Source organism: Paramisgurnus dabryanus, chromosome 1, assembly GCF_030506205.2.
Source record: "Paramisgurnus dabryanus chromosome 1, PD_genome_1.1, whole genome shotgun sequence".
Lineage (NCBI taxonomy): Eukaryota > Metazoa > Chordata > Actinopteri > Cypriniformes > Cobitidae > Paramisgurnus > Paramisgurnus dabryanus.
The window spans coordinates 34,720,825-34,740,145 of NC_133337.1; the positions used below are offsets into that span (position 1 = coordinate 34,720,825).

At 36.7% G+C, this 19,321-nt stretch overlaps 1 protein-coding gene across 1 annotated transcript in view; it reads right to left on the minus strand.

Moving 5' to 3' along the window:
- Positions 1 to 19,321, minus strand: part of mybpc1 (myosin binding protein C1) — a 44,016-nt gene that overhangs the window by 6,129 nt on the left and 18,566 nt on the right. Inside the window, exons 12-31 of the mRNA XM_073814738.1 lie at positions 19,165 to 19,221; positions 15,935 to 16,101; positions 14,563 to 14,695; positions 11,826 to 11,950; positions 11,355 to 11,460; positions 11,098 to 11,264; positions 9,372 to 9,537; positions 9,076 to 9,182; positions 8,807 to 8,943; positions 8,499 to 8,658; positions 8,300 to 8,404; positions 6,582 to 6,770; positions 5,275 to 5,409; positions 5,020 to 5,187; positions 4,798 to 4,886; positions 4,525 to 4,717; positions 4,147 to 4,286; positions 2,426 to 2,585; positions 1,238 to 1,374; positions 595 to 781 (exon numbers count right to left, since the gene is read on the minus strand). Of these exons, the coding sequence (XP_073670839.1) occupies positions 595 to 781; positions 1,238 to 1,374; positions 2,426 to 2,585; positions 4,147 to 4,286; positions 4,525 to 4,717; positions 4,798 to 4,886; positions 5,020 to 5,187; positions 5,275 to 5,409; positions 6,582 to 6,770; positions 8,300 to 8,404; positions 8,499 to 8,658; positions 8,807 to 8,943; positions 9,076 to 9,182; positions 9,372 to 9,537; positions 11,098 to 11,264; positions 11,355 to 11,460; positions 11,826 to 11,950; positions 14,563 to 14,695; positions 15,935 to 16,101; positions 19,165 to 19,221 (2,828 nt within the window). The remainder of the gene's footprint in view (positions 1 to 594; positions 782 to 1,237; positions 1,375 to 2,425; positions 2,586 to 4,146; positions 4,287 to 4,524; positions 4,718 to 4,797; positions 4,887 to 5,019; positions 5,188 to 5,274; positions 5,410 to 6,581; positions 6,771 to 8,299; positions 8,405 to 8,498; positions 8,659 to 8,806; positions 8,944 to 9,075; positions 9,183 to 9,371; positions 9,538 to 11,097; positions 11,265 to 11,354; positions 11,461 to 11,825; positions 11,951 to 14,562; positions 14,696 to 15,934; positions 16,102 to 19,164; positions 19,222 to 19,321) is intronic.

Here is a 19,321-nt window from a genome sequence, read left to right on the forward strand (position 1 = left end):
ATGCAATACAGTTTCATTATTGTTCATTATTATCCAGAGCGCCTTAATTTAACTTGAAAAAAATGTGTGCGACCAAATCATATTTTGCGCAAGTAACTGAAAAAGTTGGTAGCGCAAGTGCCACCAGTGGAATAGGTTAGTGTAGTTCCCTGACTTATTAGGACTTCAGAGGTAAATATCGTTACTAAGAGTACTTATTAGTACCTTAGAGGTACTTTACTATCTCAGATGTAGATATTAGTACCTAAGAGGTACATATTGGTTGCAAGAATACATTATTAATACCTCAGAGGTACATATTTGTACCAAATGTATACATGTCTAAATCTGAATGGCACATGTTCCTTTTTTTGTTTCCAGACAACACATTGTATTAAATGAAATTAATTGAGTTATCACAGTAGTTGGTTAGCTTCCTGTTTGATCTTTATATTAAGATCAACAGTGATATTACTCATTATAAATGAAAGTTGGATGTAATCCGGCCAAATAAAATGTTTATCACTATATATTTTGTCTGGTTGGAGCTCATGCTTTTGTTCCTAGGATGATGTATGCATATATAAATATGACGATTTTAGTCCATAGACTAACCTTTGACATCTAGTTTGCATTCCACCTGAGCCTCTCCGAGGTCATTGACTGCCCTGCAGGCGTACACGCCTCCATCAAATGGGCCTGGTTTGCGGATCTCAAGCGTGCACACGCCCTGATTGGCAAACATGCGGTAACGTGGGTCGTCTAAAATGATGATCCTGTTTTTCATCCAGGTCACTTTAGGCTGGATGGAGAAGGAGATACAAGAAGATACAAACAATTAAGTATTTGTAATAGCACATGCATAAGTCCCTCACGTTCTTTTATGTTGAGATCACATGTGTGTCTATGTATATAGTCAAAGATTGTAGACAGCAGGTGCTGTTAAACCCGCTGCGGTATTTGCAGCTGGTCACAAAGAACCGACTACAGGTGTAAAGCCGTGAGCACATGGTTGGTGTCCAAAAAAATGAAAGACTTGAAAGCGAGAGCGTGATACATGCAACAGACCCTTTGCTTTGTTGAGATGTGAATAACTCTCTCTGTACAAGGTTATTAACAATATAGGATATATATATATATTATATACTGTATGCATGCTTTCTGACCCTAACATTCCATAAAAATGCCGACTTACCTTGTAGAGGAAGCATTTGATAACACAAAATACCCTTTGTAGTGTTTTCTGTGAGTAACCTACCCTAGGGTTAGCACGCACGCTGCAGTTGAGGGATGCGTTGTACCCGGCGATAGCGCAGGTGTCGATGAGCGGCTGAGTGAAAATGGGTGCCTCGCTGAAGTCGTGGTCATTGTACTGTGGGTTTTTCAGCTGCAGGCCTGATCGAGAGAGCAAAGGGAAGAGGAGGATGAAGAGTGAGACAGGAACAGAGATTTATCATGGAAAGCTTTTGAAGCTTGTTTGAGTCATAGCTTTTACACCAGGGTCCTCATTTACAAAATACTGCGTAGAAATCGTACTAAAATAATGATCATTGCACAGAAAATGCATGTACGCCTCAATTTCACATCTATAAAGTGCAGATGATCTTGAAATTGTGAGTAGCCTAGTAAAATGAAATAATAAAATGATGCCTAATAGTCGGAGCCAATGGCGTAGTGGGCAGCGCTCCGACATATGGTGCAAACGCACTTCCGGCGACCCGAGTTCGAATCCCGGCTCGATGTCCTTTGCCGACCCCATACCTCTCTCTCCACCCTCTACTTTCCTGTCGTCTCCTACAACTACTGTCTATCAATAACGGCAAAAAATGGCCCAAAAAATAATTATAAAAAAAAAGATGCCTAATAATGTCAATGATATATAAAAAGTACCTGTCAATGTTAAAATGGTTTTCGAGGGACAAGCATAAAACCTTTTTTACACCGGTATTTAGCATCGTCTGCTTGTTATCCGATGAACCAAAATTTACCAGGTGTAAACAGTGCCTTAGACAAGTTATTTCACAGAAATGCACATTTACTTCTGTCATTTTTGACTTTTGTCTGTCATTTTATTAGTGGTTTCCGAAACAAATAATCAGTCTTGCAGCTTTAAAGGGGACATATCATGAAAATCTGACTTTTTCCATGTTTAGGCGCTATAATTGGTTTCCCAGTGCTTCTATCAACCTAGAAACTGTGAAAAAGATTAACCCAGTAACTTAGTTTTGGTAAACCATTCTCTGCAAGCTTGTGAAAAAATAGGTAATTGAAATGTGGCTCCCCTTGTGATGTCAGAAGGGGATAAAACTGCCCCTTAATCTGCACTATCCAACCACGACCGTCGATCAGCTCATTTGCATTTAAAGGGACAGACCCAAAAACTACCCTGCAGTAAAAAGATTGAAAGCAGATAACCTACAGAGGCGAAAACATAGCTGCTGGTTACCTTCTTTCACAATCTTAGCGCTGTTTTTAGTAGGTGTGGGACTTTCACTTAATCCAACCATGTTCTCAGAGAAGATCCTGAAGAAATACTCATTACCCACCACCAGATCCGAGACGACAACGCAGGTACGATGGTAGTGCTCCAAACATGTGTACCACTCCTGTGAAACACACACACAATATTAGTGAAATGTCAAAGATGTCAATTGTTGGCCTACTATCAGGTATTTTATTTCCGCTAACCCTTAAACAAACCTTGTGACCGCTTGTTAACTATATTTGAGAGAACATTTTCAACAATTGTGACCCTGGACCTCAAAACCAGTCAATTTTTTGAAATTGAGATTTATACATTATCTGAAAGCTTCAGATTTTCATTGATGTATGGCTTAAGATAGTACAATATTTGGTTGAGATACAATTATTTGAAAATCTGGATTGGGGTTTGCAAAAAATTTAAATATTGAGAAAATTGCTTTAAAAGTTGTCCAAATGAAGTCCTTAGCAACACATATTACTAATGATAAATACATTTTTTATACATTTACGGTTGGAAATTTACCAAATATCTTCATGGAACATGATCTTTACTTGATATCATAATGATTTTGGGCATAAAAAATGTATAATGTATTGTTGGCTTTTGTTACAAATATACAGTAGTCGTGCAACTTATGACTTATTTTGTGGTCCAGGGTAACATACTGAATGTACACATTTTCAATATCTCTCAAAATGTAATCTAGAAATAAAAATATGTATTAAAAATAAAAAATGTATATGTATGTGAAATAAAAAGTCTATTTATCACCATATATACTGCAATATTATCCTTTCCAAATGTAGGCAATGTTAGATAACTATAGGGCGGATTCCGGACAGGGTTAGGTTAATCCGGTACTAGGCCTTGGTTATATTAGGACATTTAAGTCGTTTTTACAAACAAATCTTACAAAAAACAATACCGGTGTGTATCCTGAGACAAAACAATGGCACTGATATATGTTAAAGGGATAGTTCGGCCAAAAATGATATTAAACCCATGATTTACTCACCCCCAAACCGTCCGAGATGCATATGTCCATCATTTTTCAGACAAACACATTTTCAGTTATTTTGGAAAATGTTTTAGATCTTTCAGTTAATCAAATGTAATGTTGCGGGGGTCCACCACGTCCTTCAAGTCCAAAAAATGTGCATCTATCTTTCACAAAATAAATTCAATCGGCTCCACGATGATAAACAAAGGTCTTCTGAGGGTAATCCGCATGGTGTTGTTGTAGAAATATCCATACTTTATAAACAAAAATTACTAGCTTCCGGTAACGCTGCCATCATAGTCGCGTCCGCATTCAAGATGAGAGCATACACAGTTTACGGAGGTTTCTCTGCTGCTGCTCTGTGCCCTCGCCTTCCGAATTTGTCATACGTCACTAAGAAAAGTGCGTACACTACGCTGATACTCTCTCCTGCATACAGAGCAGTCTAAGATGGCAGCGTTACCGGAAGCTAGTTATTTTCGTTTATAAAGTTTTAAATGTGGATTTTCTACAACAAAACGGCACGGATTACCCTCAGAAGGCCTTTGTTTATCGTCCGGTTTAATTTCATTTTTGGCCAAACTATCCCTTTAAGATATTTCAGTACAAGTTGTTTTTAAATTTAGGCAGCTCAAACATGCATTTTAGTCTGGGACTAGGATAAGGTGATCGATCTTCAGACCATGGTTTTTTTATCAGCTTTCTGGATGGTGTAGCCTGTAATAGCTGCATTTCCATTGTCCTTTGGTGGGCTCCAGTCCAATGCTACATTGTTGCCCCAAACTTCCTCTATCTTTACAGCCTGTGGTGGTCCTGGAAGGTCTGGAAACCAGAAGAATATTCAACTCATCATCACTGGTGGTAACATTGCAAACTAGAAAAACATACTTTGCCATAATGGTTTTATGATAGGGATTATTATTAGTCACCGGTATAAACTCTGTGCTATACTATCAAACTTCATGATAAGTTTAAATATGAACTAAATGAACTTGAAATTAAGGCATTCATTTATTTGGCACTAAAAAACCAAAACCCAGATGTCTGCCTTTAAACTAACCGACTATCTGGATTTCCACCGTGGCCGTGTCAACGTGCTTGTCCACCTGTACGGTCAGTTCATATTTCCCAGAGTGCTTGCGCTCTGCCTTGCGGATGAACATGATGGTGTCGCAGTCCGAGTTGCGGATGCTGACGGTTTGTTCAATAGGCTGACCCTCCTTCAACCAGGTTACCTTTGGCCTTGGTTTTCCCTAGAAAGAAGACCAAGCGGTTTTAAGTTTTCTGACTTTTGTGATGAATTTGATTACATTACATTGATATATTGACTTACAACGAATGGCACAACAAGATTGACCACTTCACCAACTTTTCGAACGTAAGTCTGCTTTAAGTGTCGAGGTATGCGAATCTTAGGGGGCTCTGACGAATGAACAAAGATAAATTTTAACCTGAATAAACATTTTGGATAATCAAACAGATGGATAATCAAATAGTTCTGAGATTTTATATTAGAAGTCATTTAAATGTATTTTGAAAGGCAGTGGCAGCTCACCAATGACCTCTTTCACAGTTATAGCGTGTTGGGTGGTTTTGGGTGGACTGGCACCAGCCTTATTAATGGCCTTTACACGCACAAAGATCCTGGCATCCACCGGCAGACCGGTTATAGTGTACCTTGTTTTATCTGTCAGCTCTTTATTAGAAAGTATCCACTCATCAGCTGCGAAATAAACCAAAAATGAATAATGCATAAACACTTGTATGGACTTTTATATTACAGCATGTATATTTTAATAAAAAGTCTTACTTCCTTCAAGGCAGTATTCAATCTGGTACCCATCAAGACCAGCAGCACCAATATTTTCTGGAGGCCTCCACTTGATGGTCACTGAAGTGTCTGTGACATCATCTACCACTAGACAAGTGGGCTCGCTGGTCACAGCTAAGGAGAGTTTGGGTAGTTAATTGCTTAAACAGTCGATATGTCTAGTTAATAATTTGTAGTTTAATTACTTTTATTATAATCTGTATTAAAATCGAACTGTTTGAGGAGGATAAAGTTTAAGTGGAAGATGAACATGAATCCTAAATTCTCAGTACTTATGTGTCACCCCTTTGATAGCATAAAAAAGCTACAAAAGATGTTATGGGGCAAAAAATACACCTTTGTACTTAAAGGGTGCATATTGGTAAGGTATAGGACATATTGGTACCTTAAATGATACATATTAGGACCTTTTTAAAGATACCTTCCCAGTGAAACCAGTCAAGCGAATACTTATAAATTACATTTTATTTATTTAATTAAAACTGATCAACTTCTGCATTTCTGTCTGCATTTGATGTAGCTTATATATATATATATATATATATATATATATATATATATATATATATATATATATATATATATATATATATATATATATATATATATATATATATATACGTGACATTCTTCCCAGACGCGTCCTGGACAGGATTTCGGTGCGTCTTCCATAAGTCGTGTTTGTTGACAGCATACGCCATTCAGTTAAAAGCATAAGACATACAATCTTAGTTTCATTCTTACCTTTAAATGTAATGGTTGCTTTTCTGTAATAATAATAATAATCCTCTATGACGTATGCTGTCGACAAATACGACTTCCGGAAGACGAACACGAAATCCTGGCCAGGACGCGTGCAGGAAGAATAGCACATATGGTCACCATACATTATTTGAGTACATTTCAGAGACATATATTATTTTGAGTTATTGCCACACGTGTACCCACAAACACACAGACAGAGACTGGACCTGATCTCATAACACTATAATCCCTGGATGAATTGGCAGCCATTATAAAGCCAGACTCGGTATCTTCTAAATCTTATGACTGTCCTGTAGAGGTCAGTCCAAATGTTTTGGATTCTGCTTTAAGCCCGCAACACCTGTTGCTTTGCAACCCGAAAGGGAATGGACAGGCTCTGTGCGTTTTTAACTGGCCTAACGGGATATGCTTAAATTGTATCACGCCGAATGTTATGTTACATAATAGTCACTATTGTGACAACTGATTCAAAATAACGCAAAATCCCATCGACTCTTTACTGGAGCTGTTCGTAAACTCACCCAGGGGAGTGAAAGGTTTGGAAGGTTCGCTGGGTCTGGAGACGCCGATGGCGTTCACTGCGAAGATCCGCGCCTCGTACGGCACACCTTCAATCATCTTTTTGGGTTCGAAAGTGGTCTCTTTGCAAAGGTCGAAGTTCAGCCTCATCCACCGGGAACTTTGTTTCTTCTTGCGCTCAATGAAATATCCTGAGGAACATCAACATTACGTTTAATGCAAAATGCAAGTAACACCTTTAACAATTTTTAAAGGTGTCTTGCTGATATTTTTAATTACTGACAGGTTTGTGCGATTGTTATGCATAAGTTTGATATGTCTGGAGCTACTTAATACACGCAAGACCACCCTTAAAGGAACAGTAGGCCTATGTAAGAAATTTATAACAATTAATCATAAAATGGCCCTGATATGTCACTAGACATTAAGAAATCATTTTCATTTCAAATACTTATATCACTGGCAACAGCAGTCCTGCCAGGATATTGTCATTTAAAAAGTGGAGTTGCAGCCCTCAACTGATGTTTATGTTGTCATTTTGTGTATTAGCCACCAGTTGTGTGATTGCAGTACCAGTTTTAGCCACAAGTTTTGTTGTTGCAATACCAGTTTTGGCCACAATCCTACATACTGTTCCTTTAAAAGTTAACTCTGATTATGCATGAGATTATGCGAGTATTTTGCAAACGCAAGCATCTCTTTTATCATAAACCCTTTAGAGGCGTCTGCAGCAGGCACTTATTTTGACAAAACTTGTGATGCACACAGGATCACTCGACACACAGAACACATATTTTGAAAAAAGGAACCACAAGCATGACGGGCTACATACATGTTGTGACGAACTTCATATCGAGCACCCTCGAATAAAGAAGTCACCGGCCACCACTGCCCACAAGTAGGCGTAGTTCCGAGTCAAAAGCCGATATGCCCCCAGTGTTTGAGAGCAGATAAAACTGCCTATTTTGCCAAAATTAATTGATTTATATATAATAACTTAACCGTTTTTTAATCATTCAAATTTGCTGGACGGTTAATAACACAATTTTGTGATAAAACATATAATATCGGACTTTACTGTAGATTAATCTTTGTTGCCTTAAAACTTTAAGTCAAATTTTACATGTGTTGAAAATCAAGTTTTTAATTGTTTATATGTTTATGTGGTGTTTTAAATATACATTAAAACCAACCATTTGAAAATGCGTCATTCAACAGAATTGTCGGTTTTCTTCCTAAAACTCCTTAAAACCAAAGAGGCGTCTTGAAATCGCTCTGTACATCGCAAATATGCTGTATCCAATCTCAACAATGTGTTGGCCAATTGGAAAAGGTAGTCAAAGCTAGTGTGATTAGTGGTGTGGGCGGAGTCTACATATTCATTTGCATATTCATGTATCCACAGCTTTTTTCAAGCGATTTTAATGCATATGTAAATTAGTTTTACAGTATAAACTTATAAAGATGTTAGTTTGATAATCAAAGTTGACTTTTAAGATATAAAATTATCAACCACAGGTGGACTTTAGATGAAGGATACTTTAAATGTGGTAGGTTTTGAACACAGCTTGACAGAAAAGCTAGATTTGGTTGATGAAAAGATCATTGGAGCTGCTAACATTTTTATTGTATTGTATTGTATTTAAACAATTTCTTTGTATTGTATTATGGATTCCATATGAGACCTTTGATGTCTTTTCATGCTCAAAAAAAGATTTACCAAGAATGGGGGAACCGCCATCGTAGCGTGGTGCCTCCCATGTCATAGTGCACCAGTCTCCACCCACGTCAGGCACCAGAGGGGCTTCAGGGGGATCTGGGATGTCTAGATAAAAACAAATGATGACATTATTTACAGTGCCTCCTAAACAAACTTGGAGAGAGATTAAAGAAATTTTCCTTTGGAAGAAAGTCCTTACCCACAACTTTAATCTTAAGGTTGGCTGTGTCCTCTCCAGCCTCATTTTTAAGGATGATCTTATAGTTTCCAGTATCTTCTCTTTCTGTTATATCAATAGTTAGGCAGGTTTGGTCTGCAAATGTCTCTGCACGAGCATGACCGCCTGTTTCCTGGATCACCTAAAACAGCCAGTAAACCTGGGTGAGTCATTATTTTTTTAAGATCACTTAATAACACTAGAATACGCTAGATTTGTTACATTTTCAGAGAAAACCTTTCCTCTTGTAGCTGCCCATATATTTTCCTTTATCCGTTCTCTCCACTTACCCTTTCTCCTTTCATCCACATCACTTTGGGTGCAGGTTCTCCACTGATGGGAATCTCCAAGCGGAGTTTGTTTCCAGCAACGATGACCACAGTGTTGTCCTGGACGTTCAGTGCCTCTAAATGCACCTTCGGAGGATCTGCAAAATGAATCACAATGTCATTTCCTCGGTGCTTAATGAATATATTTGCAAACCAGGATATATTTAATACTAGTTAAGAAGTTAAGGCTAAGAAGAGAAAAGAAGAGAAAAACAGTTTGAGGCTGGTACCGATGATGTGCACTTTGCAAGTCAGCGACTGTGAGTATCCCTCAGGAGTAAAGGTGTATTCACCAGCATCATGAAGCGTTGCAGTCTCGACACCGAAACTGTGATTCCTGCCAAAACCAATGAGAAATTAATGAGAGTCTGCTGGAAAAATTGGGCTGCAAAATGGATGCTGCATATGGTGCATACAATTATATGATTGAGATGATAAGCTGGTGTAATTGTAATATACGTTAATAGATGAACAGATGTAAAACACAAGATGATGGTTTGGTGGTGCTCTGGCCAAGTTTACATACTTGTTTTTGTGATCAATGGTGATGCGGTCACTAGGCTGGAGCAACTGGCCATTCCTGTACCACTCGCCAGGGACATTTCCTGGGAAAATCTCACAGTTCAAAGTAAGCGGATGACCCAACAGCACAGTTACGTCCTTTAGATCCACAAAAACCTTTAGAGGCTTCACTGTTTCATCGAACAGCAATAAACACCATGATAGGAGGAAAAACAGGGGAAAGAAATGAACATTAATAAAGTGGAACGAACAAAATTTCTGCTACCGACAAAAATTTTAAATCTGTTTCAATTCATTAAAAGTTTTTGTAGAAATAATAATGTAGCCTTTATTAACACTTGTTTTTCAACAAACGTAAAGTTAAGTACGTAAAGCCTGCAATTTATGGTTCAAACAGACATGGCGATATAAAGACAAAAATTTCAAATTGCAGCTTTAATACAAGGCAGTGTTATTAAAGGGAAAGTTCACCCAAAAATGAAAATTATGTCATTAATGACTCACCCTCATGTCGTTTCATACTCTGTTCATCTTCAGAACACAGTTACAATGTTTTATATTTAGTCCGAGAGCTTGTTGACCCTTCATTGAAAATCTACGTACGGTATACTGTCCATGTCCAGAAAGGTAATAAAAACATCATTAAAGTAGTCCATGTGACATCAGTGGGTCAGTTAGGATGTGTTGAAGCATCGAAAATACATTTTGGTCCAAAAATACCACGTCTGTTATGAAGCGCATGCGCGAGACTAAAGTCATGTGACTGCAGTGACAAGGCTGACGTGTTATCTGGTGCGCCCCAGCTTTTTTGTGCGTCCGTGCTTCGTTTACAGTCTGAGGGAGACGCACGCTGTAAGTTTGAAAAAAAAACTTCACAAACATGTCTGAGGATAACACATCATCCGCGTCACTGTAGTCACGTGACTTTAGTCTCGCGCATGCGCTTCACAACAGACGTGGAAGAGAAGACAATGCTGAATAAAGTTGCAATTTTTGTTATTTTTGTAGCAAAATGTATTTTCGATGCTTTAACACATTCTTACTGACCCATCCATGTCACATGGACTACTTTGATGATGATTTTATTACCTTTCTGGACATGGACAGTATACCGTACATAGATTTTCAATGAAGGGTCAACAAGTTCGGACTAAATCTAAAACATCTTAAACTGTGTTTTGAAAATGAATGGAATCTTACGAGTTTGGAACGACATGAGGGTGAGTCATTAATGACATTATTTTCATTTTTGGGTTAACTATCACTTTAATTTTTTTGAATTGTATACTCTGTTAGAAAAAATATGGTCACAAAATTGTCCCAAGTTGTCACTGGGGCAGTATCCTTTCTAATATGTACTATTTAGGTACATATATGTATAAATTTGGTACCAATATGTACCAAATATCAATTCTTTACAAGGTACAAAGGTGTACGTTTTGAAAGGATACCGCCCCAGTGAAAGCAAGGGACCTTTTTTTGACATTTTTTTTTCTGACAGTGTAGCTACTAGCAACTGTCAATGTATCTGCAATTCATGTTAGCTTTTGGTCAGCAACTTAGCGTTTAAATATATAGTATTATAATACTTGAAAGGCTTCAAAACATTTTGAATTTTTTTTTAACTTTTTTTCTCAGGCATAGAAAGAATGCAACTGTGCATTTGCTAAGTCTCATCGATCTGCTTTTTGCCTCATATTTCCATAAGTGAAAAAACTATATTTCCATACAGTCAACTTGAACTTTAGCCTCAGAGGTTCCTCCAGTGGCCTTTATGGAGTATGTGCCAGTGTCTTCTAAAGACGCGTCTTCAATGATTAGAGAGTGCTTTTTCCCATCAACTTTTACACGGTACCGCGATCGCACCCCCGTGGGAACCTCCACTCCATTTTTCATCCTGCATCACATAGACATCAAGAAGAATATTAAGTAAAGGGTTTTTTTGTTATACAGAAATGCAAACAGACGAAACCTTTAACAATCGTACCATTTAACGTTCGCCCCTTCCTCTGATACCTCACATTCCAGTTCAATTCTCTCATTCACTGTGGTTTTCACAGGTTCAATATGTTTCACTATGTTCACGGGCAATTCTGCAAGAGGACAAGAAAAGACATGGGTTAGATTATAAAAAAGACTGCTACTGTTTTCTGCAATGAATCGTCTTGAAACATTTTGTGCAAAAATAACCTTGTATCTGAGTAAAGTCATGTCAGAATGAAATTAAAGTAAAATCAAACTTTGATGCTCCTAAACTCATAATTAGTTTATGAGACTTTAGTCTGGATTTACAGATTTTCCCTTTTACTATTTAATAAAACCTATATAACAAGTAAATTAATCCATGTATATCAGATTATTCAATCAAATACTTTCTAGAACAAGGAGGTTGCAGAGTCGTTGATTATGTCAATCAAACTTTTCTTTGAGCAGTGATTGGCTGTCAGGGTGTTCATACCTTTCACAAACAATTCAGTGGTGCATTTCTCTTCCCCTGCCGAGACTGAATAGGCAGCGTCGTCATTCAACTGACAATTATTAATAGTCAATACCCTCTGGGTGCCTATGTACTCAAATATATACCTGCACAGAGAATTCATTTGTTACCTATTATGAATTAAGATCACAAATGTTATTTATTTTTACCTTGCATGCTTTATTACTATGAAACAAAGTATTAAAGCAAAGCTATTATTTTTACGTGTCACTTTTACTTGATTTATTTATCAGAAACCGTATGCATTAAAGAAATAAAGCCACTTTGTAAACAACTGTATAAAAGCAACTGCTAAATGTATATGTATATCCTTTGTATTTTTTTAACCATTTGCTTACCATTGTGACCTGTTTATTCAACAGTGTCAAGTTAAAAGAAATGTTTTTTTAACCACATTCACGTATTCTCATCCATTTCACTGCATTTTTTGAATGCATGAATGCATCCTGTTTCATTACAATTGAGTACAAATCCTAGCATAGATAAATCAGCATTCCATCACAAACATAATGTTCAATGGAGATTACTTCATTGGTTCAGGAATACAAAGTCCCAGAGGTTGCAGACTTACTTTCGGTTACTTTATGGTGAATGGAAGAACCAGAACAGACCCGGACACAGGATGTTGATGGTGGAGGTGGATGTAATGGTAGAAAGGTGGATTCATCATTGCATAACAGACAGAAAGAACAGAAAGACATCATGCTATGTTACAATTGGGAGAGAGAGAGAGAGAGAGGGAGAGAGAAAATCCTCCGAAAAACAGAGAAGTGTGGAATAAGCATTATTGAGGATAAGCGACCAGAAAACTGCAACGACCACCCAAATGGCTTTAATTTAGTACCTCTGAGCAAATATAGAGGGGAGATGTTCAAAATTATAAGTCCCACTGTGGTGAAATTCAAATGTTTACTGTTCTTTATATGTCTACGTGGTGTTTTTAATATGCTTTAAGACAACCCATGTGCCAATTCATCATTTTAAGGTGCAAAAGAGGATGTTTGTTTTATACATTTTTGCAATATTACTTGAAACTGTCTTTACTAAATGATAAAAGACTATTTATTAGCTGCACTGAAAGTAATAATATTAATAAAAGTCATCTGTGCACAAGATAGGGCCTTAAAAACATCATCCAATTGCTCATGCGGTCATCGCATAAGCGATTGGCCCTCTGGCTTGTCAATCACTGCCATTACGATCCTTGTGAGAGACGTGCGCGCTCCAGTAACTTTACACAGGTGACGCATGCGCATAGCGCATGAAACGCCGTCTTAAGTTTCGGTTTGTTTTCATTGTCGATCCTGCTTTCCTCCTCGAATTTGCACCACGGTAGAGAAGAAACTCGAAGGAGGACGCAAAAGAAAGACTTTTTTAAGCCGCTGGGAATAGGAGAAAATTGTCAGAAGAACGTAATGTAAACAAAGTCGTTATTGGAGAAACATTTGAAGGAACTGGAGAGCAATGAAGGAACAGAGAGGTGTCAAGACAGACGTGCAGTTCGCAAAATTCTTCCCGACAGGTAACAGTGATTATTCTTTCTTTGGGGAATAATTATTGTTGTACTGTTATTCAAGTATATTGACGTTGTTCTTGTACTGTAGTTGTAAGGCAGTGACCATTCTGCTAAATGCTAGTTGAAATGGGAGTAGCGTCGACTGACCTAACGTTTTAACGTCTTATTTGTTTATTATCAAATCATTTCACATAATGAATTCACTGACGCGACACAGCATATGCCGATGGTAAACAAATACTTGTGTTCAAATATTCGTGCACGAGTTTTGGAAGGCGTTCCCTAGAAATGAGCCGTGAAGGAGGGAGGCTGTTCTTACGCATGCGCTCATTTAAAAAACTCAGTAACCGTTTTTGGATTCTCAGTCAACGAAAAACATCCTCTTTTGCGCCTTTAACACCATTACTGATGCTGAGTATTTTATCCATAATATTTGAGTTTTCCAAAGTCGTCTCATGAACTCACATGTGCTGAACTCACATGCAGCGTGTAATAGTTTAACCTGTAAACATTAGCGCTTAAAATGCGCAGTTCACATTATGCATGTGTCTGAAACTACCCTAATTAGCATATATTTACACGTATCATCATCATTCATCATTTCTCTTTTATTCTTTTATTCACGTATGACAAGGTGGAGGCGGGGACTAATTAGCATAGTCATATTTATGGTCCAAGCTGTTCAATTGAGTAGAGGCGGAGCCTTATTTGCAAATTCATAGATTTGCTTATACTGAGGGAATTACATTCAAGCATTTTTAAAGCATGTAAAAAATAAAATGTACGACAACAGTGAGACTCATTTTTTGCAGATTATAAATGTGAATTATTCACAGAATCAGCTGTAGTTATTTTATTAAAGACCTGTGAGGGTGGTAGTGCAGTTTCCCTGTAGATTAACAGACTTGTTATTACTCGTTGTACACTACATTTAAAACTTCAAATGTAGCTCGAGAGCTTCACACATAACTTTCTTTAAACATTTCTGAAAATTAACATTACAGATTTTGGTTTAAAGAATGTTACACGTCTGCCAGATATGAAATAATGATGATTGACCTGTGTCTGTGCAAAGGGTATGTCATCTCCAAATAAACTTTTGTGTCCTCTTTTTTATAAACGAAGGAAGAAACGCAGTGTGACTGCACAAAAAATTACATGTGGCAATAGAAAGTGACCTACTTTGTTGCAGGGCGAATCTCTTGTCCATTCTTGTACCATTTTAACTCCACAGTCGGGTCGGCAAGGTCCACAACTAACCGGATCTTTCCACCTTTGTCAGCCTGATATGCAGGATCTAATCTTTTAGCAAATGCTACCGAGAAAATTTGCAGAGAATAAAAAGCATTTCAACTAAAATTGTAATTTAACCAAATACAATTGAATAATTCATTAGCTATATAACAAACGATTCTTCAAAAGGTTTTACAGTAACAATTTACAATATAGTTGAGTTTGTTAACAATTAATGCATATAGCTAACTTGAACTATCAATGAACAATACTTCTACAGCATATATTAATCTTAGTTCATGTTAATTTCAACATTTAATAATACATTTTTAAAATCAAAATTTGTAGCCGATAACATTAGTTAAAGGTGCAGTGTGTAAATTTTAACATATATATATTAATTATAACTGTGTTTTCAGTGGGGTATAAAAGACCTTACAAAATGAAGGTTTTGTTGTTTTGTTTTTATTACCTTAAAATGAGCAGTTTTTATCTACACACACGACGGGTCCTCTTACATGGAAGCCACCATTTTGTGCCTTCATTTTTCTACAGTAACCCTAAACGGACAAACTTTTCTATAGAGCGTTTGTCACTATGTTGTCTCAGATGATGACATGTTTGTCCTGTGCGGCTACCATAGCTTCTCTATGTGCTTCGAAAAGTAGGGATGCAATACACAACCTCACCACTCGATGCCCGCTAAAGTCTACACACTGAATCTTTAAAGGAGGTTGCAAATTGCAACCAACGGCTCAGTCCACCGCTCACCCCTCCCTTTCGAAACACATAGTGAAGCTACGATAGCCGCCACTGGACAAACATGTCATCGTCCGAGACAACATAGTGACAAAACACGTCCTGTAGAGCAGCTTGTCCATTTAGGGCTACTGTAGAAACATGGGGCCGCAAAATGGCGACTTCCATGTAAGGGGACCCGTGGTGTATGTAGATAAAAACGTCTCATTCTAAGGTAATAAAAACATATTGGTTCATTATGTAAGGTCTTTACACACTACTGATAATATAGTTATGTATATTATATTGCATTTCTGTCAATAGATCCTTGTAAAATGTACACACTGCACCTTTAATGCATCATGAACCAACATGAACTGACATTAACAAGAATTATGCTTAATAAATGCTAAAAAAAAACTATACAGTATTGTTCGTGTTAGTTAATGCATTTACTAATGTTATCAAATACAACCTTATTGTAAAGTGTTACTGGTTTAACTATTACATTACAATAATGACAAATATTGAAAATTAAATCATTATATAACAATGACAAACTGAAACGCGTTTAAATAAGCACCTTCACTCTTTTTCGGCTCCTTTTTGGTTTTCTTAAGCCTTCTCAGCAGACCTCTGAGATCAGTAATGCCGTACTCGAATGCAATCTTCTCGTATTGATCTGGTCTGGCGTTTTTCAAAATCTCCCACACGTCCACCTCGGGGGTATCATCCTGTTGCTTATGTTCCCTGATGCCACAGAGCAATTAAAAAAGTGTGAGGTCAAAGGTCATCGCAGAGGTTCTCCTAACATGTGGTGAGGAACCAGGTGTTTACAGGCTTTAATATGAGAACGGAGACCACTTATTGGCCTTTGGTTCCTCAGGACATGTCACACAAAGAGATGGGCTGAAACAATCTACTTGTGTCTGTATGTCATTGGTGAGATGTTACAGGAAGAAATGGCTCGCTGGTTTTACAGGGTGGGTTGGACCACATGATCATGGGTGGGACGTACAGTACTGTGTTTATAAAAGAATGTTGGGGAGGACACAGGTTTTTTATATTTACTATGGGTCATCGATTGGATACAGATTCTAAACGCATCCGTTTAAGGGATAGTTCACCCAAAAATAAATAAAAACAACTCACCCTCAACTTGTAATAAACCTGTATACATTTATTTGTTCTGCTGAACACAAATAATATACCGTATTTTGAGGAATGTTTGTAATTGAGCCGTTTTGGAGCACCATTGACTTCCATAGTAGGAAAAAATACTATGGAAGTCAGTGGTGCTCTAAAACAGTTTAGTTTAAAATATATTTTGTGTTCAGCAGAATAAAGAAATTTGTACAGGTTTATAACCACTTAAGGGTGAGTAAATATGACAGAATTTTAATTTTTGGGTGAACTGTCCCTTTAAGATGTGTTGATGGATTAAACAAATTAATGACGGTATTTGTATACATCATTGTTTGTTTATATTGTAAGAAAAATCATGGAAGACAAAATCAATGAATATGCACGATTTCATTTGTTTTCATTTACAGTATATATTCATTTAGCTTTTTAACTCTAAATGTTTCGAATAATAAAAAAAACTCTTATGGATTTATGGAATAATAAATGCATTAAACGATACACTGCAAAAAATGATTTTCAAGAAAACATTTTCTTAGTATTTTTGTCTTGTTTTCAGTAAAAATATCATAACATTCTTAAATTAAGATGCTTTTTCGTGATGAGCAAAATGACTCAAGAAAATAAGTCTAGTTTTTAGACCAAAAATATCAAATTTAAGTGATAAAAAAAGCAAAGCAAAAAATCTTGAACATTTTTCTTAAACACTAAATTCAAGAAAAATTTGCTTACCCCATTGGCAGATTTTTTGCTTGTTTTATGCACAAAATCACTTACATTTCTTATTTTTGGTCTAAAAACTAGACTTATTTTCTTGGGTCATTTTGGTCATCAAAAAAGCATCGTAATTTACGAATTTTTAGATATTTTTACTGAAAACAAGACAAAAATACTAAAAAAAATTAATGAAAATCTTTTTTTTGCAGTGTTCCTGTGTATATAGCCTATGCTATAAATATATTCACTTTATAATGCTCGTTTGGAATAAAACGAGTTACAACATTTCAGTTGTGCTATAATTGAAAAGGATTATGGCATGCATTATTGGTGCATTATTTTAGGGTTATTATGTGTATCAGGACTCATGATTAATGTGCAAAGCAAAAATGACTAAAAACGGAAGTATGAATCTACTCAGAATTAGCAACGTCCAAACTCTTCCCATCTCTTTGCAGGAATCCTGTCTAAACATATAGAGTATTACATAGGTTTATTTTTGAATGAGGGTTATGATTAAAGTTTAGGGTTTATTAGAAGTGAATAGAGTTGTTATAACACAGTTGTTAAACATGATCAGGACGTGAGACTGTTAAATTAGTTCATCATTCAGACCGATCTTTACACTGACATTTCTCGAATGTCAGGAAGTACAACATTATTATTTTCACGTTTTTAACGTGTGCTTGTAGTTTTCTTGTAGTTGCAGTCATTCAGGCAGGTATTAAGAACACTAAAGGTTGCCACTTGCAGTTGTATGCTTGTTGTTGCTTGTTGATTCATTAACAAAGGTAGTGATAACACTATTTACAGCTTCATGACAAAGTGATCCAACAACCGTACTCGTAAATGATGCAATGTCAGGGTCATTTCCATCATTTCGTCGTGTTGCTGAAACTTTTATGAACGCTGTGTTTAAATAAAGTGTTACCGTACTACACTAGGCCAACACTCTTGTTTGTACATTACAGCTCCTATACATGCTTGGGAAGCTACAGGATTATTATACTCACCGCTCATAAGGTCTAATGCTTTAGTTACCTACAATACTAACCTCTGCTGTCTGAATGTGTGGGGAAGAGAAAAAGAAAAACCAAAATAATTTTCGAACTGTTTTTCGTTATGCAGGGCTTTACCTGTGCAGTTTTTACCTGAGAGCAAACTTAAAAGCAAAAAGAAAAAAGATGTTTCCAGGGGCAAAACTCGAAAAATGAAGGTGGCGTTAATAATGATTCAGCTTTAAATGATTTAAATTGTTGTCAGTGAAAAATGTTAATAATGTACAAAGTTGCTACGTTGTCTGGCGGCCGCAAACAACCCACAGACATAAACTAAATCCCTTATTATTACTAATCAATGCAACTGCTTATTTAACATTGATGTATTGATCTAAGCGCTTTTGCCACTGATCACCGAAAACAAGCCAAAAAAATATATATATTACATATGCACTGCCTCTCATGGCTTTTTAGATTATTACTGTTTATGTACAGTACTGTACTGTATCATGGATTATTTTATAAAGTAAGTTACCTGGTTGCCTTAATTCAACTTAAAAATATTAGTTAACTCAAAAAAGTGTAAACATTGTTGTGTCAACTAATATTTTTAAGTTTAATTAACTCAAAATTATAAGGCAACCTCAAAAACGTACTTTTAAAAAATATATATAACCAACATTTTGGTAATGCACTGTGAAAGCAACATACTGTATATGATGTTGACATCATGCTTGACGTCAATGCTGGTAGAGACTCTTATTTGTTGCCAGGTGTGTGATGTCACAATGGTATAAAGAAATAGTTTCTTTAAATAATGTAAAAAGATACTGTTGGATTTTAACAACGGTGAAAAAAAGACAAAAGAATTAGACACCCTTGTCAGGGCTTAAGAACAAAAAAAAACAAAAAAGAACAAAAATTGGACCCTTGGGGGCCAGGCTAGAGTTCTCACCTATGTTTGAGAAGCCCACTAAAGTCAAGCTCCCCTGCATCCTCCTGGCCGTCAGTGCTGTTGTTAACAAGAGGAGATTAATGGAAAGTAAATCACAAAATATCACAAACACAAAAGTCAAACAATGCTAGAACAACGCAAGAGCCTGCAATCCGTG